The following is a 26,961-nucleotide window of genomic DNA, read 5'->3' as shown; positions in this document are numbered from 1 at the left end:
ACTACTCTTCGAGCGAAGGAGGTCCGGCGATCGACCTCAACGTGACGGACGACGACGTCTTCGGCTCCTCTCCTATCATTCAGAGCCGCCCGACGGGAACAAAGGCGGCCAAGAGGAAAGCAAATGGGAAGGCAACTGCGAGCAACTCCGCTATGGTGCCACCGCCGACCAATCCGTCTCTGGATAAGATGTCCGACACTTTGTCGGAGATGAGTATTACATGGCGGATGAGCCAGCTGACGGAGATGACATCGAGGGATACATCGAAGATGTCGGACGACGAGCTCGAGTTGCACCTTGAGATGATCGCCTACCTTCGCGCCCAAATGAAGAAGTAGTAGTCGTGGCCCGGGTTTCTAGTATTTTAAATTTGCTTCGTCTAGTAATGTAATGTTAATTTCTAATGAACAATGCATTTTCTAGGTTTCAATTGTTCAACGAATTGCGTTTACGAGTTAAATATGTTGAAGTTGTGAATAATGTCATTTATTAGTTGCGGTCCGAGTTGCGGCCTGCAGGATTAGAGCAGTTGAGGCCTGAGCCGCAACTGTAGAGGAATGATGACGTGGAGGGGACTTGGGGCCGGAAATGGGGACGGGGTTATTCATGCCCTAAGGTCCTCTCTCTCTATCATTCCGTTTTTATAAATACCGCAAACCAACCCCCATTTCTGTATGAACCAACCGCAGTGATTCCTTCTCCTTTAATTTTTATATCTCCGTTGTAAAAGCAGCATTTTTTTAATTCTAACTCTGTTTCAACAAGTAATAAAAAGGCAACAAGTTATTCCTTCTCCTTTCCCAATTCCATTTTGTTTCTTCAATATATATTCACTAATTGGAGACAGAATCTGCATGCTATACAGGAATGGAAGATCACAATCAGATTAGCGCTCTACAGAAACACGTTATGTTCTTCGATCGAAATAACGACGGCGTTATTTACCCCTCCGAAACTTTTGAAGGTCTCTCTCTCTTAATTCTCTATCTGTGAGTTTTATGGTGAAATTAGTGGTATGTAGTTGATGGGGATGAGTTGCTGATTTGTTCAGGATTTCGAGCAATTGGAGCGGGGCTAGTGTTGTCCTCCGTCGCTGCCTTCTTCATAAACGTCGGCCTCAGCCGGAAAACGCGACTGGTAAAATCTCTTACTGATATTTCGGTGCATGTGTTTTTGTAGAGGCTTTAATATTAAAATCGACGGTAAATTTGTTGCCCATTGGACCGTTTCTACTTTCTACAATGATTTTTTTACCAATTTTAAAATAGGGATTTTCATTCTTCCTAAAACGCCGGATCCTAAATCACATCCTAAATGCCCATATGATTTTGTAGAGTCTTTAATATTAAAATCGACGATAGATTTGTTGCCCATTGGACCGTTTCTACTTTCTACCAAGATTTTTTTACCGATTTTAAAATAGGGATTTTCATTCTTCCTAAAATGCCGGACCCTAAATCACATCCTAAATGCCCATATGGTTTTGTAGAGGCTTTAATATTAAAATTGACGGTAGATTTGTTGCCCATTGGACCGTTTCTACTTTCTACAATGATATTTTTACCGATTTTAAAATAGGAATTTTCATTCTTCCTAAAATGCCGGATCCTAAATCACATCCTAAATGCCCATATGGTTTTGTAGAGGCTTTAATATTAAAACCGACGGTAGATTTGTTGCTCATTGGACCGTTTCTACTTTCTACCAAGATTTTTTTACCGATTTTAAAATAGGGATTTTCATTCTTCCTAAAATGCCGGACCCTAAATCACCTCCTAAATGCCCATATGGTTTTGTAGAGGCTTTAATATTAAAATCGACGGTATATTTGTTGCCCATTGTACCGTTTCTACTTTCTACCAAGATTTTTTTACCGATTTTAAAATAGGGATTTTCATTCTTCCTAAAATGCCGGACCCTAAATCACATCCTAAATGCCCATATGGTTTTGTAGAGGCTTTAATATTAAAATCGACGGTAGATTTGTTGCCCATTGGACCGTTTCTACTTTCTACCAAGATTTTTTTACCGATTTTAAAATAGGGATTTTCATTCTTCCTAAAATGCCGGACCCTAAATCACATCCTAAATGCCCATATGGTTTTGTAGAGGCTTTAATATTAAAATCGACGGTAGATTTGTTACCCATTGGACCGTTTCTACTTCATACCAAGATTTTTTTTACCGATTTTAAAATAGGAATTTTCATTCTTCCTAAAATGCCGGACCCTAAATCACATCCTAAATGCCCAACACACACCTATTTTTTTAATTTCATAAATGTTTGGGGTCAATATTTGTAGAAATTTGGTTGTATTCCGAGTACACTGTGTACCATGTCTGGTTTTGGAACCACCCACACCCATCTAACATGTGTGGTAATCTCATTTCAAATATGAAAATTATCTTTTCATACTTTACCCACATTTTCATATCTCTCCTATTTTTTATCCTCTCACGTACTTACATAACTTTTTTTTCCTTCTCTTTCTTACTTGTCCACAAATTATCCACAAATTAGACTATATGGACAGGGGAGTACAAAATTGTTAAAATATAAGAAAATAAAATGAGTATAGTAAAAAAAGTAAAAATAAAATAAAATATAAAAGAAAATAAAATAAAATGAGTATAGTAAGATAGAGAAAAAGAAAATATGAGTAAAATAGAAGAGTATAAAAAAATAAAAATTAAATGTGAGTAATAAATTGATATTAACTTTCCATTTTTACTATGTGGGACGGGGAGGAGTAATCATTTCAATAATGGAGTAAATCGGCAATTTTGAGACAAACGATAAAAATACCAACATTATCATATAATCGGTTATCTTCAAGAGATGTGGAATTGACTAGAAATTTCCTAAATTTAGTTGTTTTTCTGAAAATTTGCTCTAAATAATTACAGTATTTTGTAGAGCTCCATCACACGATTGCTATATTTAAACGTTACTGTGTCCATATAGTGTTTTCTGAATATCACCTCATTGTGATTATGAGACAATTTATAAGAATGTCAACATTATTATATAATCGGTCGTCTTTAAAAGATGCGGTGTTAATAAGAAATTAACTAAATTTATGACTTTTCCTACAATCTGTCATAAATATTTATAAGAAAATTGATCCTTAAAATTATAAACTTTGCTTTAAAGTTAGTATTTCCCACAAACTTTAAAATTGGTTTACTATATAATATCACAAACTTTACACTTTATTTGGTATTTCCCACTGCATAACTATTACTCCTATATTTGACACAAATAAATCAACGTGGGTTTCAACCTGACTTTTTATCCTACATGTTATGAACTTAAAAAGTGATTTAAAATATCATAAAACGTATCACGGTTGCCTACGTAAAATAATATTTTGATGAAAATATCTTATTTGAGTGAGTTTGGAAATATCAAACAAAATGCAAAGTTTGTGATATCATAGGCCAATTTCAAATTTCATGGGAAATACCAAATCTTAGGCAAAGTTTATGGTTTTTAGGTGGAAGTTAGAACTAATAGTCTGGTACATTACACCCATCATTAAATATAGTAATCATAGTAAATTCCACTTTTACCTTCCAACACAAATGGAAACGACACACCTCGCTTGAAGTTTAAAGCGAAGGCCAAAAGTAGAATCGCATGCCAATTAGTAATGATATGAGGTCGACATTTCTTGGCCCCTCTTTCATCCTTTTATTTTTCATCTGAAGTATGTTTTTAGATTAGTATGCTATATGGAGATGTATTTAGGAAGAACATTTTTCAACACAGCTTAGGTGTAGAACTTTTTTTTAATTAGTTTTATTTTAAGACATGTGTGATTGCATTAGTCATCTCTACTTATCTGTAGCAATGATAAGTTGATAACCATAGCTTCCATTTATCATGACTTGTTATATTCATTATACGAGAACGAGAGTTATTTGAATTGTCACTTTTGTGACAAGTTAAACTGCTTATGATTGCGAAAGACAAAATCCAAGTTCTCTATATTATCATACGTTGCTAAAAAAACTGTCATCTCAACCTTGTCATGAATGGACCTTTTAGTATTACTATTTATGATCTTCAAGGTGCAAGCAAGGATAGATATATTGTGAGGGTTTTACTAGTTACTACTTTCTTTTGGTAGTGAATAATCTAGAAGCCACAAACGGAAAATTAATCTATAGTTTTGTGTTGGTTTATTGGATGCAGGGGCAACCCTTCTCTTTTCATTTTCCAATTGAGGTGAAAAACATCAAACTGGCAAAGCATACTAGTGATTCTGGTGTCTATGACAAAGAAGGAAGGTACACTTCTCTTGCTTATTCTTTACATGAATACTAGTATATGTCAAGACACTTTAATTATTACCTAAGTCTTCACATAGGATATTCTAAATTCTAGCTTCGATGTTTTAACAATCATTACAGTCATGCATTTTTTTTTCTAATCAAGATTTACTGTCTTTAGCAGAGAATTATAATTTTGTATTGATCAAATGATTGTTTGATAATGCAAGTGGAATATATTTTGTTATAATCTTATGAAAAATTGAGGAGACCAACAAAAAAGAAATTTATAGTGCTTGATGACCATGATTCCTTTGCATGCTAATGACTAGTGACATGCAATACTTTCTTGATCACATAAGTTGATAGTGAGTTCCACTGTGGGATATGATTTCCATATCATGACTATTATAAAGTGACTACTCTCATTTTTACACTCCATATCTTTATGCATTTTGATCTTTAGTACTATAAAGTATTAAACCCTTAACTTTCCATGTGTGGCACTATAGCAAACAAACATATGGAAAACAAAGAAATATGGGTGTCTTATACTGCTATTCTTGATTTCACTTGGAAGGTTTGTTTCTGAAAAGTTTGAGGAGATATTTGCAAAGCATGCCCATACACAACGACAAGCCTTGACCGCAGACGAGTTGCAAAAGTTCATGAAATCCAACAGGGAGCCAAAGGACTATGCTGGGTGGTACATTTTTCAAATCTTTTCTCATATTGTCAAGCATTCGAGTAATGTACAATATAAGCATGGATTTGTGTGGACAGGTTGGCTGGTTACACAGAGTGGAAGATACTGCATTACCTTTGCAAGGACGAACACGGGATGCTGCACAAAGACACAATAAGAGCTGCTTATGATGGATCCCTCTTCCAGAAAATGGCTGATGAGAAAGCATCTGAGAAGAAAAAGTAAATATTCATTTCCATGGATGAGTAGCTTAAAAGTTAAAACTGTAATCTTTTTTTAATTTGGTTTCATTCGGTAAATGCAGGTGTTTTAGTTATACAAGTACATTTTTTTTTTCTTTTTCAGCAGCACAATCCATGTTTGATGAACAAAAGATTTATAAGACCATCAGCCTTGATGTCCCTCTCATCTCATCTCATCTCACCCTCGGGTTTCGACATTGATGTATTCTTCACCATGTTGATATAACACCAACTGATGCATCAGTCATTTGTTATTTTTTTGTTGTATTAAAAAAGGTATATTCTGTGTGTTTGTAAGTTGTATTTTGTGAGGAATGTACAATTTGTTATATTGTGTTTCTGTATGAATTCGAAGTTATAATTAGCCTCTCCGTATTGAAGATGTTTTATATTGTGTAATTCCTCCTGGATCTACGACGTTTAGTGCTTTTTATTTTAGACAAAAATTTGAGATTTTATTTTGAGTTTATATTAAGGACACAAAACAATCATTAGCTGGTCCCTTAAACTTATATTCATAATTGTTGGAATCGTAAGCCCGGTCAAGGGACTTTGACCAATAATATTTCCAATGAGACATTTAATTTTGTGAAATTAAATGATATAGCGTCAATCTACGTTCGGAGTAGATGACCATAGTATATTCATTTTCTCAAATCCGATTCCCGATGAGTGAGAAATAATGGATTAAAGTCGCGCAAAATTGCGAGCTAATTAAATGAGCTATGAGAGAACTCATGAGATTAATTAAGAGTTAATTATCCCACATTGAAAGTAACAAGCTTATTAAATAAGTATTTAATAAGAATGATTATTACATGCGATAATTCTAGTGGACTAAGATGGGCTGTAGAGCCCACACGCGCACGCGCGCACACTGCCACCCGCCCCGCCGCTAGTCTCGCTCTTCGAGCTCGTGTCCTTGGCAATTGGTCTTTGGACTGTTCTTTGGGTCTGGTCATGGGACTCGGCGCTTAGGTTCGACCCAAGGCTGGTTGGTCTAGTTCTTTTTAGAGCACCAACGTTTCCACGTCAGCGAGCCAAACAGGATGACACCTCGTCAGTATGACGCGGTAAAGCCTACATGGCTGACACGTGATGAAGTCCACGTCGTGAACGAACCTAGACGCGCAGCGTGTTGAGCCTATAAATAGGCTAGCCATTCCATGCATCTCTACACCAATTCACAAGCATACACAACATAAGCTCTCTCCCTCTCTGCATTGTCTTTTCTGTCGAAGCTCTGCTCTCTCATCCATCCAGTTCGCCGGAGTTCTGCTGATAGCGGTGCTGCTTCACCAGAGACGTAGTCGTTTTATCTTTGTGGACGAAACATCAATCCGAGAGCACTAGCGAAGTGTATCTGGTCTTGCGGAAAGATGACTCCTCGACTCGGCTAACTACTATTCACGGTTTAATTGTTTCAAATTTCATTGTAATTCAGTTTCAGTTTTTCATTATGTATTCCTTCTTTTGGGTTGCATTACGCCCGGTTTATATCTTATAATTCAGAAACCAACAATACTGACACGTGCCGGACTTTGAATAAAAGATAGATATAATATAGATAATATATTAATATAACAACCAAAATTCGAAAGCCATTTTCTTGTTCTAGCCTAGTCTGCTTCTGGTTGTGGGCTTCGGCCAAATTGCTGTGGAAAATCCGTAGTTAGATCATATAGAAAATGAATATTCAATATTCCACCACCCTGCAATATAGTATATGTACTTTCAATAAAGATTAAAAAAAGCAATATATAGAGATAGGGAGACTGGGTTGGAGCCAACTATAAATATCCCATCACTGGACCTTTTTCTATAAAATTACTTGTCTTTTGGGTTGATTATTATCGATTAATGCTAAAGAATTAATATAAGGTTTAAATAGTGGTATAATATGGAAATAAATCTATGCATTTGAAACTTTAAAAAAAAAGAAGCAAGCCTATTTAATTGGGACGGAGAGAGTAAATTCTTTCCTTATAATAAGTACATAAATTTGGCAGTAAAATAAAAATACTCGCGCCTCCTACTTGTGTTTTCCCAACATATTGTTGTTTTCGTGATTTCATTTTTTAGGCATGAATTTCATTAATAATACGATGCAGAGAAATTGATCTCTTAGCATGAATGTAGTTTATAGCATTGCTAATAATTTCTTAGCTATCTGAATTTCAAATCAAAAGTCAAAACTAGTTTCATTTCATTATTGTTCTTTTTTTTATAGGTAAATTTATTTCCATAGGAATAATTTTAGCCAAATACTGCCAAATAATAAAGTAATTAAGATTGCGATCTTTTTATCCCTACTTTTTTTTTCTTGGAACTTTTAAATATGCAAAGTTGAAAGGAATATATATTTAGCAGCATTAACTCTCCTTTCTACTTTCAAAAGGGTGAGGATGAGGTTGCGGCCCAGTAGCTTATTTTCCGTAACAGTGAATGTATTATGTATGAGTGTGTATTTTTTAACAAACCATTTAATTCTTATTTTAGCTTCTCCACTTTGTATAGATAATAAAAATTGTGTGTTTTGAGTTGCAAAATTGTAAACTTTTGTCGTGTACGAATAATGAACGTACGTACATTTCAATTTATTGAGATATTGATAAGACTATAAGAAATTGAGCATTTTGCAAAATCTTGACCCACTATATAGAATACAAAACTTGGCCTAAAGGCAGCTCCTCCTCAAATTAATCCTCTAATTTTTCTTCCTTTTTTGTCTTATTTTCTACTTTTCTGCAATATATTCTTTCCCTTCCACTTGACATATTTTCGTTTTTTATCTCACTTAAAATTATACATTTCCAAAAATAAAAATATTTATCTCTATTTTATTCTCTCCCAAGTTTAACATACAAACAATGCTGTATAAAATTAAATGCCAAAAAGTTCTATTGCATGCTGGAGTAGTCTTTCGCAATTCATTCAATCGAAATTGACCTTTCATCATTTACATAATCATTTAATTTCATAAATTATTGCTTGCATAATCAGTTTATAATCATAAATTATTACTAGATTATGCAATTTATATGAAACTTGAACTTATTTCAAAACTATATTTATACATAATATTATTTTATACTCCATCCGTCTCATAATACTTTTCTTTTTAGTTTGTGCCACACCAGATGTCACATTTCTTTTTTTGAAAAAAAAATCTCTCTCACATTAATATAATATACTATTTTCTCTTTTCACTCAACACATAAAACAACATGTGCTAAAATCCCTTGTCATTTTCCAAATGTGTCATCTATTATGGGACGGAGGGAGTAATATATTAATTCAATTTTCTTAATAATTTTATTACACGTGATGATTACAATGTCGTGAAAGTGACATGACACTCGGTATAACATCTTCCACATCAATCATCGTCAAATGACAACATTAATCTGTGGTAGAAGCTATATACTTATTCATTACTATGCTATTCAAGTATTTATAATGGCTGGGATCTATTGCACATTCTTTTGATGAATCAATGGTCAGGTTGTAAATTGTATACTACTCGTAAGTATGAAAACTATCATAGCAAGTTCGTGTTCAATTACAGAATAATATAGCATTCTCTTCTGTTTCAATTTCAAGTTTTCTTTTGTGCTGGTGACTTCAAATCTGGATTAATTTAATTGCACGATTAAATCATTAATGGGGATCGAACTGTATATTAAGTGGAGTTTGACTCCAATTTACTCTTGGGTTATATGTTTCCCCTCATCCCTAGTGTTTATCCTTTATACAGTCATGGGACAGATCACCTAATCCTAATTACTATCCATCTTTCATTACATGTCATTTTCTGATATGTAGCCATAATTATATAATTATTGTTTAGTTGAAAATACTGTGCTTACTCATAAATATTCAGCCTTTCCTTATTGCAATTTGTCCCTTTTCTTCGATTTCCTACATTTCTTAAACTTTAACGCTCATGTAATAAGATTAAGCACTAGTTATTCTTGAAAAAGTACTATGTGATTGATCTAGCTTCTGATACTAGCTGTAGACCATACACAGATTATCAACCACAATATGTTATATATATGGAGTATATTTTCACATATATCGTGGTCTAAAATTGTCTCCATTGGAATCACCTTTTTGCAACTCACATATACCATTATGCCTTTTCTACAAATTCAGACTATTCCACCATGGCCGATTCGATATTATAAGATGTTCATTTACATACAACCAAAAAAATATTAACAATTAATCAAACAATAACAAAAAGATAAATTTGAGGGAGAAACTTCCCCTATACCTATTTATATTCATCACCCTACACATACTCAAAATTCAACACATATTCCAATTGATCACACATCAAAATCAACACATGAACATGCAGTCTCCCTCTCCCTCTCCCCCTCTCTTGATATTGGTTACCATAATCCTCACACAATCATTAAAAAACTGTTATAGCTCTTCTTTGAATTCATTGATATACGTAGGCTGCTCCCAACTCAAATACAGCCCGGGCAGTCCCTACGAGTCCAACCTCAACTCAATCCTGACCTCCATCGTCAGCGCCGCCTCCTCCGCCAACTACAACAACTTCAAAGTCGCCCTCCCGGGCTCCGCCTCCGGCGACGTCGCCTACGGCCTCTTCCAGTGCCGCGGCGACCTCGCCTCGCCCGACTGCCGCCAGTGCGTCTCGGCCGCGGTGGCCCGCCTCGGGGCCTCCTGCTCGCTCGCCACGGGCGGCGCGCTGCAGCTCGAGGGCTGCTTCGTCCGCTTCGACAACGACTCGTTTGTCGGGGCGGAGGACAAGACGGTGGCGGCGGACAGGTGCGGCCCGCTCGTGGGGGACGACTCGGCCGAGCTGGCGCGGCGCGACTCGGTTTTGTCGTATCTGGGGGCCGGGGGGCAGTTTTTTCGGGTGAGTGAGGCCGGGAGGGTGCAGGGAGTGGCGCAGTGCGTGCAGGACCTGAGCGTGGGGGAGTGCCAGGATTGCTTGTCGGATGCTGTCGAGCGACTCAGGACGCAGTGCGGCTCGGCTTCTTGGGGGGATATGTTCTTCGCCAAGTGCTACGCGCGCTACTCGGAGCGTGGTTACACCTCCAAACCCGGTAACTAACTTCACCCGCCTTTTTTTTTACCTATATCACTTAATTTGATTAAATCCGTCGTTAAATCGTTCAAGCGACGTACGGATTAAGGTTGAAGAAAACATTGCGACGGTGTGCATACATAAATACAATAAGGCCGGCAATTTCTTTTACTTCAAGAGTCTCACCCATACAACGCATCATCCAACCCACCCAAAAAAGGTTTAACTTTAAACTTTTTAATGAGAAATATAGAAAATATTATCTTTAAAATTTAGTTATATAGAATCCACGGTGTGCATACATAAATACAAAGGAACGGCGAAGTGCACTAATTACTAGTCCAATTTTTTGTAGGTTAGGAGAATAACTTTTTTGTTAGTGAATATTACTACTAACTTAATTGCTAGTCCAATTTCATATGCGTTTAAACCGCCATATAAAAAACACTTTTTTAAATCTTGTTTTAATAAATATTCCGAAAATACAAATTTTTTAACATAAATTAAAAGTGAACGATGAATCCCGAACCGGTGGTTTTATATTTCCATTTTTTTTATGTTTTGTGTACGTACTCTGTTTTATAGGTAAGCATAGTGTAGATATGAAAGCATTGCTAAAACTAAAAATCATTAGAGGTTCCATTGCACATTCTAGTTTAGTTTTGATTAATTATTTTTTCACGGGAGAGCAACAATTTATTATCTACTGTATTATTGTACAGAAAATGATGATGATGATGATGATGAACTGAATAAAACACTAGCCATTTTCATTGGACTTGTAGCTGGTGTAGCAATACTCGTGGTCTTTCTCTCTTTCTTGAGTAAAGCTTTGGATCACAAAGGTAACTCATCCTAAATCTCCCCCAAAAATTAATTACGAGTTAATAATTGCATTTGTAAATGATGAATTAAATAATCCATAGTAATTAATCTTTCTTCAATTGCAGGTGGCGGTAAATAAGCAAATCACTTAGCAATCGTGTGGTGAATTTCTTTTTCTGTTTTTTTATTAAATTGTTACAGCATATAATGTAGTATTTTTTTTTGTCATGGTGCACCTTTAGTTCTTCCATTTCATTTCTAATTGTGTTTCAATAATTTCAATGAGGAACCTTCACTTATTTAAATCCTTTAGCCTTATCTGCACTCAACGAGTTCCGATCTAAGAGCATTGACAACACTCGCCGATTGTGGAGCACTTAATGAGCATATATATATATATATATATATATATATATATATATATATATAGGGTCATGATCTATGGCAAACACCTCTTAACCATATAACTAGAGAACAAATAATAGCTACAAGATCAAAAAAATCAAGGGCTAGTATTAATTTTTGAATTTAATGAGATATTAGTTCCCTCAATCACAAATTTACTCCACAATAATAAGGCGGGGGTATAATGGTCATTGCACATCCAAAATTAGATTACATCATTGGCATTTGAAAAAGAAACCGCTTTCTTCTCTTCTCCTCCTCTTCCTTCTTCTGCAAAATAGTTCTCAGCTCTCCTACCGTCGATTCGTCCGATTGAAGAGGAATTCGATTGGAAATTATCAATATTTTCGCGATTCAAGTGACTCTCTTTCCCAGACGAAGGAATCTGCATCGGTGTCTCCAATCATCACTCTTCCAGCGGCCAACAACACCGCCACCGTCAACAAGGCGGCGGCGGCGCTCCGGAAGGAGCTCATCGCGGTGATCAAGGAGAAGAAGGAGGCGATGGCCAAGGGCGGGCCGCTCTACGACATCTTGTCGCACATGATCGTGGCATCTGACCCTGAGCGGGAACACACAGATCTATGATATGATTTAGCCTGCATTTCCCAATTTATCTTCTGTTTTTCTTAGTTTTGATTTCCTTTAATTAGGGAATTAACATTAGGTGATAAGCTATCGTTGCAATTTTTATGATGGGATGTAGTGTAGTATTTGAATTTTGTGAGATTTTAGCTATGCATTTCAGATGTAGCCCCTTTCTGTTTCTTCTTGCTCAGATCTAATTATAATATCAATGTTGAATTGTCCCAAAAATAATCATGCTAAGAGTGAAGAGTGAAGTAAAATCATGCTAAGAGTGATGTGTTTTGTAAACAAGAGTGAAGTAAAATCATGCTAAGAGTGATGTGTTTTGTAAACAAGAGTGAAGTAAAATCATGCTAAGAATGATGTGTTTTGTAAACAAGAGTGAAGTAAAATCTGAGTAAGAGTGATGTGTTTTGTGAATAAGAGTGAAGTAAAATCTGAGTAAGAGTGATGTGTTTTGTAAACAAGAGTGAAATAAAATCTGAGTAAGAGTGATGTGTTTTTGTGAACAAGAGTGAAGTAAAATCTGAGTAAGAGTGATGTGTTTTTGTGAACAAGAGTGAAGTAAAATCTGAGTAAGAGTGATGTGTTTTGTGAACAAGAGTGAAGTAAAACCTGGGTAAGAGTGATGTGTTTTGTGAACAAGAGTGAAGTAAAACCTGGGTAAGAGTGATGTGTTTTGTGAACAAGAGTGAAGTAAAATCTGAGTAAGAGTGATGTGTTTTGTGAACAAGAGTGAAGTAAAACCTGAGTAAGAGTGATGTGTTTTGTGAACAAGAGTGAAGTAAAACCTGAGTAAGAGTGATGTGTTTTGTGAACAAGAGTGAAGTAAAATCCGAATAAGAGTGAAGTGCTTTGTGAACAAGAGTGAAGTAAAATCCGAATAAGAGTGAAGTGTTTTGTGAACAAGAGTGAAGTAAAATCCGAATAAGAGTGATGTGTTTTGTGAACAAGAGTGAAGTAAAATCAGAATAAGAGTGATGTGTTTTGTGAACAAGAGTGAAGTAAGATCAGAATAAGAGTGATGTGTGTTTGTGAACAAGAGTGAAGTAAAATCAGAATAAGAGTGAAGTGTTTTGTGAACAAGAGTGAAGTAAAGTCATAATAAGAGTGATGCGTTTTTGTCACGACCGCAACTTCCTAGTCAAAGAAAGCGCAGCTATTTCGCGACTAACAATACTAAACTGTCTCAACACATCATCATAATTACTGAAATTAAGGAAATACTGTCTAAAAGTCATCAAGATAGCAAGTTATTACATCAGAGTGAAATGTGGGACATTGTCTTTACTGAGACAAAGCTAGGTCTATGCAGCGGAAGAGTTCCAAGACAAGTATAACATGTATGGAGACATACTACACTAGCTACCCTTCTTTTATTTTATCTTCAGTCCCAACACCTCCTCGGCTTCGACAACAATCAACCTGCACATTAAGGAAAACAAAATGCAGGGCTGAGTACTTGATGCACTCAGTGGGCTCATGCCGAAAACTGTTTTTCTTTTAGTTGTCTGCCAAGCTGAGTGAACGCGGGGGTTTTTTTCTGAAAACAAGTCCCGGTCACTAAAATCTGTTATTTCTTTCTGAAATAGACTGCAGTCTTTTAACTTTCTGATGATATACCATGTCAAGCTGTGTGAATCGGGAATGTGGCCACATTCCACGATCACTGGGTCGGCCAACCTGGCGCTAGCTCACGACCCCTAGACCGGCCAACCTTGCGCTAGCTCACGGTCCGTAAGTGTACACTAGTCCGAGTAGGATTTACTGACCTACTGGGACCCGAATTCGTCTTAACCATGAATGGCAATCACAAAATAAAACATGGCATGACAACTCATTCAAAAGTTCACACGTATTCTCATAGAGTTCTGTAAATAAAAAGGAAAGAAGCCCACACATAATGTAGGATAGAAAAGCCCACCTCGTTTGCTTAACCCTTTCAAACGGGTACTGTCTGACTTGAGATTTACTCGTCGAGCGACGACGTCCCTTTTCAAAAAAAATGTACTTAAATTAGGCTTTGAGTAATCATTCAATCTTGCATGAATGCATGCCTAAGCGTGTGCTTATTATTTTAATTTCTGCCCTTCTAAAATTAGAAGTCTTAAATCTTTAATTAAAACGGTGATTTAATTTGTTCTGTAACCGGCTGACCCGTTCGGTTATAATTATTTCCCGGATTATCTTAAGTATTTTTAAAATACTTTTTGTGACTAATAAAGTCCGCTTTAATTCCTTATCGAAAATTATTTCAACACGGCTTAATATAGTTCCTTTCTTCCGTGGCTTAGGGAAAATTTCTCTTCTTAAGTTCCGGCTCTATTTAGAGCGATGGGCCTAATCCCACGTGGTTAAAATACTCAGAATCTGGGCCAGGATGTAATACCAGGCCCAATTCCTACATCTCTTTTAATCATCATCATTTATTTTCTTCCATTATGAAAGGAGGCCCAAATTAAAAAAAAGAACTAGGCCAAACAGTTTTAAAAATTGGGGAGCCCAATTCCATACTCCAACCCGTCGACTCTCTCTCATTCCATCTTCAACAAGATTCAAATCCCCAAATCTCAAAACAAAGGCAAATTCCTAATCTTCTTCTCCTTCCTCGGCGGATTTCACCGCCACACCAGCCACCACGCACCACCATCGCCGGCGCCATCACTGGAGCTTGGTGGGCTCGCGCCGTCGACGTCTTCCCTCTCTGCGTCTCACGTTGGGTGCAGCCTACCGACGCGAAGCCGATGCCGCCTCCGTCTCCAGCCGACGCCGCGGCTGTGTAGCCGCCTCCGTCGGGTCTCCCCGTTGCGCTGAGGCAGCACACACTCCTGCCGGTGCCGTCACCTCTCCGGCGAGCTGCAGATCCTTTCCTCGGCTATCTCCGCCGGCTCGCCGCTGCTTCGCAGTCGGCGTCGCCTTCTTCAACAGAAAACTCATAGGCTAAGTCTTCTACCTTAGCTATTTAGGTGTTTTTCTCTACTTCGTTGGTTCGTGTCTGAACTTAATCGTCCACCTACTGGGATGAGCTTGACAGTTGGCTAAAGTGTTGTTCCTTTAATTATTTACGGCTTACTTATATTCTCTGAAACTATGGGGTTCCTCTAGCATGCTTGTGATGTCTACATGATGCTATAATATGGTTAACAGAGGTTGAAAGGAAGTGTGGTTACCTCCACTGAACTTGTGCTGCTAGTCCTTGTCTTTGCTCTTGTTTCACCCTCGCCTCCTCCCCCTTCCTCGGCTCATCTCTTTCTTTAATTGGATGTTGCTTTGTGATAAATGGGGAGGAAGAGGCCGAGGCTGATCTATACTTATAGCTGGGGTGTAACTGAAAGCTGCAAGAGGTTGAGTGTTGGCTGACCTTGCAGCATCCTTTAACTGATTTTGGTGTTTTGTGCTGCCTTGTACTCTGATTCATTCATGAATTTTGTCTTCTTTTGCAGGTGCACACTAGAGGTGGCATTGTGGGGGCTGATTTCCGGACTATAACCGGTTTGGGTAGGGGAAGCAAGGGCTGTTACCTGCAGCTTTGCAGAGTATTAGCTGGAGGGGAGCCTGCTGGCTGGAGTTTGCCTCTTTCGGTCCAACACTCACTCACATTTCTGAAAGGTATTGTTTCCCCTTCCCTTTCTTAATACACTTCTCTTGTTGTCTCTGTAAACAATTGAGGAGATCTAACGGCTGTTGAAACGAGTTGTCATAACAGCCGAGCTCTTCTTCATGTTTTGATCTTTCTCTCCAGATCACGGAGTTGCCGAGCTTGGTGCCGAACTGCCGAGCTTGGTACCGAACTGCTGAGCTCCCTGCCGAACTGCCGAGCTTGGTGGCGAACTGCCGAGCTTGGTGGCGAACTGCTGAGCTTGGTGCCGAACTGCCGAGCTTGGTACCGAACTGCTGAGCTCCCTGCCGAACTGCCGAGCTTGGTGGCGAACTGCTGAGCTCCCTGCCGAACTGCCGAGCTTGGTGGCGAACTGCTGAGCTTGGTGCCGAGCTATCACAATCCACCAACAGTCTCTATTCATGCAACTAGTTCTCTTTCGTGCGCTATGGCAGGAGTTGCGACTGGCCAACGAGGCTGTCTTCCCTCGTGGTCTCGCCCTCCCGGCTCGTTTGAAAGATCTGGGGCCGAGACGGCCCGATGACGAAGGCCAAAGTAGCCCTTAGGGATTTCTAAATGTAGTAGTGTAGCTCGACTTTTATTTTCATTGTCAAAGATTGTAATTTAGTTTGAGATTCTGAAAATTGTAATTGTACCCTTTTTCAAGAAATAAAAATACTCTTTCATTTGTCAATAAAAGTTCTAGTATTTTATTTCATAACTCCCGAGAAATCTAAGTCTCGGCTATTACAGTTTTGTAAACAAGAGTGAAGTAAAATCATAATAAGAGTGATGTGTTTTGTAAACAAGAGTGAAGTAAAATCATAATAAGAGTGATGTGTTTTGTTCTTTCCAAAGCACCCTTAAAATTTAATTTCAATCTTAAACAAATTCTCATCATTTGAAATTTCGAATCCAGATGTAATTGGCACACTTTTTCCATCAAGTAATTGATCTAAAAGTATGTACTCTTTTCGACAATATATAAGTTGGAAAATTGTTCAAATAGACGGTTTTTGACAAATAAAAACCTTGAAATATTGCATATGTCGTGATACAAGTAATACAAATCATAGTTATAATTAAATAATTTCTAAAGTATCATATAGAACAATGGATTACATATTACAGTATTGAAGTAAAATCTGAAGACTTGCTTCATAATCGCCATCTTCCTCCTAATCTCCATCACCGTCATGACCCTTTTCTTCGTGACGGAGACCCCTCAAGCTGCGACGGAGCCAGATCCGGCGAAGAAAGGGCAAATCCTGGTGTTTGGGGAATTATTCGGTTCGCTGAAGGAGCTGCCAAGGCCGATGTGGATCGTGATGCTGGTGACCGCTGAAGGAAACCGCTTAATTGATTTAATTCTCATAATGTAATTTACAAAAATACCCTTAGTCTATTTTATATAATTAATATAAATAATATTTGTTCCATTAAGATGTGTGGCTGAGATTTGTTCTCTAGTTATACACTTAAGATTAGTTATATCTTGATCACTACCCTATATATATATATATATATATATATATATATATATATAGGTTCATGTTCAAATACTAACTATTTAGTGAAATAACTAATACCATCTTAATGGCCGTTTGATATGGGTGATCTCATGGCCTTAAATTGATACAAACTAATAATTACTAAATATTCAAAATTAAGAAAAAATCAGACAAGGATAATTATGTAAATCTATATAATTGACTGTTACTAAATCACATGATTGTCTCTTCCTTTCCATTTTAATTATGATACACGATCTGTCTCCATTAATTCACTAATATTAGATGTCTACCTACAAATACAACTCATATTCCTACACAGAAATTTCATCACATTCATCTCTCTTCTCGTGTATTCATCTCTCTTCTCGTGTCTTCCCCCCAGGAACTCCAACTTCACGGTAATCGTATGCTATCTCTTATAATGTTCTTCATTGTCTTGAACCATGATTCTTTATTGTGTATTTATGTTCTTCATCATATTCTTCCTACCTTCATATATTTTTGCGTTCTATGCAATTATCTATTGTTTCACATCGGAAGTTGACGTTCTATTCAAGCGCGTGGTTGTTTGTCGGTGAGTTTTCTCACTGCCAGAAAATTGCTTATTTTTTCTAGTTTGGCAGATTCTAGCTGATTTTTTCTCACTATAAAAATGAAAATGGACAGATTCATTCATCTTTTCCTTCATTTCATATAGTTTTATGTACACTGATGGTTGGCCAGATTCTAGGTTGATATATTTGTTTCCGTATGATGACTTTTTTTTTATCTGTGTTGATATATTGTTAGTCTTTTACGTTGCTTTCTTGATACATTGATATTTGTCCTTAATCGTATATAGTACTCATGTTTTTAAATTTACTGTCAGGCAGTTATGGTCATACCCGAATGCAAAGACGGTTTGAAGCCTGTTGTTGGCATGGTCTTTAAATCAATTGAAGATGCACGTTCGTTCTATGCTGAATATGCTCGAGATGCAGGTTTTGAGACTCGGAAATTCAGTCACAAAGCATCGGGGGATGTTGTTACGTGGCTGTATATGGTGTGCAGTAGGGAGGGTATAAAGAGGACACGAGAATTTGATGCAGTTAATGCTCGACAAGGTTTTGCAAACAGACGTAGACGTGGATCAAAGAGATGTGGATGCAATGCAAAGTTAACGTTCAAGTTTGTCTCCGAAGGTGGGGTTGCTTGGTATGTTGTTCACTACTTTATTGAGGAGCACAACCACTCTATGGTGGAGGATCAACATAAGCGCTACATGAAATCGAATCGTCGACTAGATCAACTACATTCGAAATTCATTGATGATTGTATGAAAGCCAACATTGGTCCCACAATGACATTTAATCTATTAAGAGAGGTGTTGGGCGGATATGATTCGGTTGGTTGCACCGTAACGGACATCAGGAATTGTGTTCGTGACATGAAAGAACATCTGAAAGAGGTTGATGCTCAATTGATTCTGAATAAAATGAGTAAGAAGAAAGAATCATGCTCAGGCTTTCACTATGTGTTCGAGGTAGACTCCAATAACAAATTGACAAGGTTATTTTGGTGCGATGCTGTGTCAAGAAATTACCATATGTTTGGTGCACACAACTCACAAGACAAGCATACAGAAAATGTTCAATTTTTTTGGAGAGAATAAGCATGCTCACAAACGTAGCAGTGTTGCACTTGCAGAAAATGGGTACTCACATTCACATAGTCTAAAACTTTGTTTAATCATACTAATAGCTAATTATTTTAAAAAGTCACAAAAATAAAAATACAAATAATTAAATACAAACAAAATATTGAAAACCCAATAGGCAAAAGTAGAGACAGGAGCAAGAGAAAATATAGTTGTAAATAATGTTCGAATAATCATACTTGATTCCTTTCAAAACTACTTTTTATAATTTTTAAATCAAATTTAAGACTCACTACAACCTTCAGCTTAAGATGCATATAGTATATTACTGCTATATTTGCAACGCGTTTTAAACACTGTGTTTAGGCGGAAAATATTTTTTAGAATGGTTTCTCATATAATTATTCGAGTGATTAGTGATCCTAATATGTGAAATTCCTCTACACATCTTCTTTTATAATAGTAGTAATATTTTATTCTAGCCAATTTTTCTCGTATAACTATAGACTTGAGTTTGCACTTTGCCAGTTGAGGAATACTGTGGCCCAATTTTGATGATGAGCTCTATGAGAACACCAAAGCCCAAAGAAGGAATGGTAGAAAAGGATTGGTTACATAGGCCCATAGGGTATATTTAATCGATGGGCCCATCTCATATTTAGAGAATAATTAAAATATTATCTAGCCTCTTATTATTTCAAGAATAATGAAAAATATAATATAAAAAGGAAATATTAAAAATATCAATAAATGTTCGATTTTTTTTCAATATTTTCCAAATTAAATTCATAAGGACTAATAATCCCATCATATACCAAAAATGTGAAAATGTATAAGGTAGAAAGCTAGTAATTGCTTGCTACACACCAGATTATAACTCGAAATAATAATACATAAGATTAAAAAAAACAAGAGATAACGGTATTAAAGTTACCAGAATAAACTATATAGTTGATTAGATGAAATCCTCTTTTTGCTAGACGATATAACTTATTGTATGAGCCTAGTACTAGATCTCGAATGCAAGCTTTCAACTAGTCATCTTCAAATATAAAATAGTGCTCCCTCTGTCCCACTAAAGATAGACCCACTTTTCTTTTTGGTTTGTCTCATCCAAGATGACCCATTACTATAAATGAAAACACATTTCTCTCTACTTTATTATCTCTCTCTTACTTTACGCTCTCCACTTAACACACAAAATAAAATTGCATAAAACTCCGTGCCGCCCAAGGAAGAGGTCATCTTCCTTGGGACGAAGGGAGTAGTAATTAATTTCTTCAATTTATTAGTACCACAAACTTCAAAGCTCCGGTCAACTAGATTGGATGAGAGAAGGCAGAGTCCATCAAAGGAAATAGTTGTAGGGTTTAAACTTTAAAGCTTATGAGAGCATGTCATTAGTGGGGAAAAACCACCCAATCATTACTTTCCTTCCTTCAAAGCCGTAAACTATTACTACTCCATTATAAATTTTATACTTCTATCTTAACTTCTTTTAATGTCATTTTCTATCAAAACTCCGACAAATTAATCAACCAACAAATCGGTATGAATTTAGATAAAATATACTCCACGGAGCACTAAATTTAAATGATAATTAATCAAAATGTGTCAAGTTCAAAAGGGATGTTTATCATTAATCACTCTAATCAATACTTTAATCAAGAGGATTAATATGAATAATACCTTAATTTTTGTGATTAATGTTTATCATTAATCACTCTAATTGATACTTTAACGCGTGTCTGTATAGGAGAACTGGTCTATATAATATTACGGCATAGAATTATTTGTAATTCTCGAAAAAGTTGTTTTTGAATAAGTCATACACCAATGCTATTTTCATGCAACTCCTTGTCATTAATAAATGATGGCTTACTTTTTTTTTCTGTCTTTTCCCAAGTTTGAATTATTTGTGTGGTGTATTTGTATACCATTTTGTAGTCTTTCATTACAATTGACATGTACCAAAAACCAAGCTCTTAAAAAAATAACAATTTTAATGAATCGTACTCTTTTATGCAGAGTATTACATTATTCCACATAACTAAACTAAACTAAACGTACCCCATATAATGTGTCGGATGGAATATAATCAGTCTCCAAACCAATCATATGGAAAAACGGATGGAAAAATGAAAGCAAATCTAATCTACTTCTCTAACTTTTGAATAAGAGGAAAGTGTAGAATTGTATAATTGTGTTATGTATATTAACAAAGAACTGATACATCATATATAGGCCTAGGGATTATTATACATGGTAAGATTTTCTCAATCATAATCTCCTTAATTGCGTCTAAATATCTCGTCTAATATTCTCGTAATCTTCCTCATTCTTTGCGAGATATTCTCCAATCTCCAACACTCCCCCTCAAGTTAAGTGACAGGATCCCCAAAACTTAACTTGCCCAAAACTTCGTGAAAGTTCTTTGCAGGCACTGCCTTGGTCAAGATGTCTGCGAGTTGATCTTCGGACTTTACATATGGAATTTCTACAATCTTCTCTTCAAGGTTCTCCTTTATAAAATGTCGATCGATCTCGACATGCTTCGTTCTATCATGTTGCACTGGGTTCTCGGAAATGCTGATTGCTGCCTTGTTGTCACAGAGTAGTTTGCAGGTCTTCTTTGAGTCGAGGTTTAGTTCTTTCATTACCCTTCTGAGCCACAAGATTTCAGTAAGTCCACTCTTGATGCCTCTAAATTCAGCTTCTGCGCTTGACAAGGCTACTACCTTCTGTTTTTTGCTCCTCCAAGTGACCAAGTTGCCACCCACGAATGTGAAGTATCCTCCTGTAGATCGCCTATCAACTGGGTTCCCTGCCCAGTCTGCATCGGTGTACCCGTGAATATCCAGGTGTCCATTCTTCCGAAATAATACTCCATGTCCGGTTGTTCCCTTCAGGTAGCGCACAATTCTGAGTGCTGCCTCCCAATGCTCTCCCTGTGGGTTATGCATAAATTGACTAAGCACTCCGACTGCATATGCGATATCTGGCCGAGTGTGGGACAGATAGATAAGCTTCCCTACCAACCTTTGGTATCTGCCTCGATCAGTTGATGCTGCTCCTTTGATTATCTGAAGGCCATGGTTTTGCACTATTGGAGTATCCGCTGGTTTACACTCTAGCATTCCCATTTCGGTCAAAAGGTCGAGAATGTATTTCCGTTGACTGATGAAGATCCCTTTTTTCGATCTGAGCACTTCGATCCCGAGGAAATACTTGAGGTCTCCTAGGTTCTTCATCTCAAACTCTGCAGCCAAATGCCCTTTGAGGTCTTTCAATTCTTCTGCATCATCCCCTGTAATAATCATATCGTCTACGTAAATGATCAGGCAGGTGATCTTTTCTCCTCTCCGCTTGATGAACAGTGTGTGGTCGGAGTTACTCTGCTGATAGCCATATCGTTTCATAACGTCTGTGAATCTCCCAAACCATGCCCTCGGGGATTGCTTCAGCCCATACAGAGTTTTCTTCAACTTGCATACCTTGTCCTGTCCAAATTCTTCTGTGAAGCCCGGTGGGGCCTCCATGTAGATAGGATCCTTCAGTTCTCCATGGAGGAATGCATTGGTGACGTCATACTGATGAAGTGGCCAGTCCTGATTTGCTGCAACTGATAGTAGTACTCTTATAGTGTTCATCTTTGCGACCGGGGAGAAGGTTTCTGAGTAATCTACTCCCTGAGTCTGAGTATACCCTTTTGCGACCAATCGAGCTTTGTATCGCTCAATGCTTCCATCGGGTCTACGTTTGATCGTGAACACCCATCTACAACCAACTGTATGCTTTCCATCAGGAAGTGGACTGATCTCCCAAGTACCGTTCCGTTTCAGTGCTTTCATCTCGACAAGCATTGCCTCCCTCCAATGTTTGACTCGGAAGGCCTCTTCGAAGGTTCTGGGGATCTCCTCTTCATAGAGCGCTGTATGAAACGCTTTTGCCATTTTCGACATGTTTGCTTCTGCAAAGTTAGCCACCGAGTATCTGCTTCTCCTCCCTATTCGTTCAGGGGAGTATCTCTTGGGTGGGATTCATCTCGTACTTCTTGGAGGAAGCACATACTGCCCTGTATCCTGGTCAATTGCAGTATCTTCTTCTTCTTCTGTACTAGGTGAGTCAGGAACAATAGGTGAAGGATCATGACTCGGACTAGAAATTACCTCGGATTCCGTTTCGGTTGGATCAAAGGAGCGCGGCGGAAGCGTTGTCGGGATCGTTTCTGCGGACAGGATCGGCTCATGAACAGTGCCAGCTTGCTCTGTTGGATCCGAATCAAAGTTACTTGGCATATACCACCGACGGGAGTCATCTTCTTGGGTCTCCCCCTGTCTCTCACTCTCCCCCTGAGTCCCAAGGTGGTAGAAGAATTCGGTCTCGAGGAAGTTGCAGTTCATGGTGGTAATTACCCGTTTGGTCTTGGGGTCATAACATCTATAGCCCTTCTGGTTGATCCCATATCCCATAAACACACACTTAATCGCACACGGGGAAAATTTATTCCTCTCATGCTTAGGAACATGCACATAAGCAGAGCATCTAAAGGTCTTAGGTGGTAGGGATAAGGCCGAGGGAATTTTGGTTAAGGTGGAAAGGTGATCTATGGGTGTTTTTCGGTTAAGTGTTTTTGTGGGAAGACGGTTTAGGAGGTAGACGGAGGTCGCTACGACTTCTGGCCAAAATGAAGGGGGTACCTTTGAATCAAATAGGAGGGCTCTAGTCATTTCGAGGATGATTCAATTTTTTCGTTCAGCTACCCCATTTTGTTCTGGTGTGTGGGAACAAGAAGTTTGATGTACCATCCCGTTTTCGCCAAAATTTTTTGTCATTGAACTATTTAAAAATTCCCCCCCCATTATCAGATCGTAGGATTTTTATTGGTGTCTGGAATTGAGTTTGGATCATTTTATAAAAGAGTAAAAATTTGTCATATACTTCAGATTTATGTTTCATGAAATAAACCCAAGTAGCTCTACTGCAATCATCCACAAAAATCACAAAGTACTTAAAACCAGAACTAGTTCCTATAGGCGCTGGGCCCCACACATCAGAATGTATCAAAGAAAAAACAGTGTCAACACGAGTATCATTTGGTTTAAAAGAGTTTCGGTGGCTCTTGGCCAAAACACATGCTTCACACGAGAAGTTTCTAGGAACAAAAAGCTTAGGAAATAAGGATTTTAAATAACCCGGAGAGGTGTGGCCCATCCGACGGTGCCATAGCCAAGTATCTTGATTAGTGGATCCGTGAGCAAGCATCGCCGCACCATCTTGTCGAGCAATCTCATCCACAAAATAGAGCCCACGACGCTCAGTGCCACGTCCAATAATCTTCCCCGTCCGGATATCCTGTAACATACAGAAATTTGGGTGCATTAGCAACGTGCAATTTAAATCCTTAGTCACATGACTAATTGACATTAGCTTTTGAGACAGTTTTGGAACATAAAGGCAGTTGGGGATATGAACATTCGGAAAAATCTCTATAGTTCCTGCCCCTTCGACAGGTGTTACTCCCCCGTTTGCAGTTTTTATATGAGACTTAGGAGTCTTATGAATTTCCAAAAAATCACGTCTATCATATGACATAGTGTCGGTGGCCCCACAATCAAAAATCCAACCCGTATCATCAACAATATCACAACTTTGGGCCTCAAATGCACAAGATAAGTTTTCTAGGCATGCAAACGAATTTTTGCATAAAATGGGGTCTTTTTCGCAATTATCAGTAAGCTGGGGGTATTTGTCATAATATTTGGGAGATTGAAACTTAATAGCAAAATAGGTGTTGTTAGGGTTAGGGTGCTCAATCCCCAACCCTTTACCTCCAATTTCACCGCCGCCTCCGTCGAGTCTGAGCGAGGCGATCATCGCCTCCGCTGCCTTCCCCCCTCCGCCGCCGTTCTCACCACGTCCGCCGCCACCGGTTGGGAGACCGCCGGTCTCAGGCCGTTTCTCCTGAAATCCCGTTATTTCGTGGTTTCCTTCCGTCGGGTTTCTACTCCCGCTGTTGGTTCCGATTGCAACCTTGGCTTTTCCGGCCTTCTCTTCCTCCCACCAGTCTGGATACCCCACCAATTGGAAGCACGTTTCCTTTGTGTGCTTGTGCATCCCACAGTGTGAGCACCATAGCCTAGATTTGTCCGGTTTGCTGTTTCCCCTGCGGTTGGCGACGGAGCGTTGCGTCGGTGGCGGCTGTCCTCTCTGTTGCGGCTGTTGGTGTGGTTGACGGTACTCTCGAGCTCCGATTCCGAATCCGACCCCCGATGATGTATCATTTCCGACGGTAATGGGGGTTGAATCGGACGCCGGTGGCATGATCTTGAGTCGAGCCGCCTCCCGTTTCACCCACCCGTATGCCACGTCGGCTGAGGGGTAGGGGTCCTCCTTGAGGATCTCTCGTCGAACCCAATCATACTTCTCGTTTAATCCGGTGAGAAATTTAAATAGACGCAGCTCGGATTTGATGTCTCGGCATTGTGCAACTCCCTTGTCGCAGCAATTTACGGTTTTTTGAGGGCATCGATCGATGTCGATCCAAGCCCCGTGTAGTCTGCTCCAATAGGTTTCTAACGTTGAATCTCCTTGCATAATTCTGCTTGCTTTGTCTCGCAGATCATATATGAGATACGAGTCCGCTGAACTTGCGAAGGTAATGGCGAGGGTATCCCATAGCGCCTTTGCCGTCTGGTGATGCACGAAATCCGCGATTAGATTGGTCTCCATATTGTCGATTATCCAGGAGAAGACTATAAGGTCTATCTCCTCCCAATCGGAGAACCCTTTCTCCGTCGGTAGTGGCGGTGGTGGTGTTCCCGATATATGGCGGTAGACTCCTCGGCCGCCTATAGACACCTTCATCAGCCGTGCCCATAACGGATAGTTCAAACCGTTCAATTTGAAGGCTATGGTAACACTTTTACTCGACCTGATCTTCTCGGCCACAGGTTCGATTTCTGGTTTATCGTCTGCCATCTCTTTGGCTTGATTGGTTTTCTCGCCGTTTCGGTCGAGAAAGGTATGTTTAGGGGCTATGATGATAGTTTTCTGAGCCTAACCTGCTCGGATGCCATGTGGAATTGTATAATTGTGTTATGTATATTAACAATGAACTGATACATCATATACAGGCATAGGGATTATTATACATGGTAAGATTTTCTCAATCATAATCTCCTTAATTGCGTCTAAATATCCCGTCTAATATTCTCGTAATCTTCCTCATTCTTTGCGAGATATTCTCCAATCTCCAACAGAAAGTGTACAAAAATTGTATGACATTTAAGTTGTATACTCAACTCCGTAATAGAATCGAAAAAAAAATATTGTGTTAAAACATATGATGGGTCATGACCTGTTATTGATGTTTAATAGTATTTGAATATAAATTTTGGTTCATTCAAAATTATCTTTATCACAAAGGATTTCTCTCCTGAGATAATTTTATTTTTTTTGATGCAGAATATAGAGTCAAATAATTTATTAATGGTTGGACAAATAATTCAGCGGAAGCAACAAACAACAGAGAGGCAAAACCAAGAAAATCAAACAGAAGTAAACTAGTTAAATTCGATATTTATTAGCTTCAAATTACAACTTTAATAAACCAATTTACATGTCCCCTTTGGTCAATTTCATAAAAGAAAAGCATATGAGGGCTTTATCAGCTTTGACAATCCGGTGTTACGTTTATAATAATTTTATAAAAATTAGTTAACTCGAGGTAATAAATGTGTCAATTATTTGTCAAAATGTTTTAATACCTAATTCCATTCCATTTACCGGCATCCTTCCACTATTTTAAACCTGCCTAATCTGGAATCCGTCGACTGAAAAACCCCACCCACCAATTGTAGACAAGTATTGCACGCTATTGCAAATTGCAATGATATTAAAGTGAGTAGATTAATTTTTGTGATAAATTGAAGAAACAAAGAAAGAAATTCATCAAATGGAAGTAGAATACAAAACTTGGTAGAATTCAAGGCAACACATGAGCCAACATCGATTTTTCTTTATTGCACAATGATTAAATATTGATATGCACTCGTAATGAACATTCCTCATGTAAATACAATAATTAACTAATAATAAATCT

General features: G+C 38.1%; 2 protein-coding genes across 8 annotated transcripts; both read left to right on the top strand.

The window, feature by feature from the left end:
* The first annotated feature begins 672 nt into the window (after positions 1–672).
* On the top strand, positions 673–5,622 carry LOC121771604 (probable peroxygenase 4). 5 transcript variants are annotated; one of them, XM_042168437.1, is made up of 7 exons: positions 673–775; positions 866–964; positions 1,052–1,137; positions 4,199–4,293; positions 4,856–4,981; positions 5,059–5,202; positions 5,286–5,622. In XM_042168437.1, the coding sequence occupies exons 2-7, from the start codon at positions 868–870 to the stop codon at positions 5,422–5,424; spliced, it is 687 nt and encodes a 228-aa protein (XP_042024371.1). In that variant the 5' UTR covers positions 673–775; positions 866–867; the 3' UTR covers positions 5,425–5,622. The 5 variants fall into 5 exon arrangements, with proteins under 5 accessions (XP_042024371.1, XP_042024372.1, XP_042024374.1 ...); XM_042168438.1 differs by having other exon boundaries at positions 685–764; positions 848–964; XM_042168440.1 differs by having other exon boundaries at positions 693–782; positions 5,327–5,622.
* Positions 5,623–9,391: 3,769 nt separating this feature from the next.
* On the top strand, positions 9,392–11,421 carry LOC121771602 (plasmodesmata-located protein 6-like). Of its 3 annotated transcripts, XM_042168434.1 has the most exons (3): positions 9,422–10,310; positions 11,014–11,136; positions 11,242–11,421. In XM_042168434.1, exons 1-3 carry the CDS (start codon positions 9,578–9,580, stop codon positions 11,253–11,255), a joined length of 870 nt encoding a protein of 289 aa, XP_042024368.1. In that variant the 5' UTR covers positions 9,422–9,577; the 3' UTR covers positions 11,256–11,421. The 3 variants fall into 3 exon arrangements, with proteins under 3 accessions (XP_042024367.1, XP_042024369.1, XP_042024368.1); XM_042168433.1 differs by lacking the exons at positions 11,014–11,136; positions 11,242–11,421 and adding an exon at positions 10,385–11,001 and having other exon boundaries at positions 9,392–10,310; XM_042168435.1 differs by lacking the exons at positions 11,014–11,136; positions 11,242–11,421 and adding an exon at positions 10,401–10,438 and having other exon boundaries at positions 9,408–10,310.
* Positions 11,422–26,961: the final 15,540 nt, after the last annotated feature.

Source organism: Salvia splendens, chromosome 16 (assembly GCF_004379255.2).
Source record: "Salvia splendens isolate huo1 chromosome 16, SspV2, whole genome shotgun sequence".
Taxonomy (NCBI): domain Eukaryota; kingdom Viridiplantae; phylum Streptophyta; class Magnoliopsida; order Lamiales; family Lamiaceae; genus Salvia; species Salvia splendens.
This window is presented reverse-complemented; position numbering and strand designations above follow the sequence as displayed.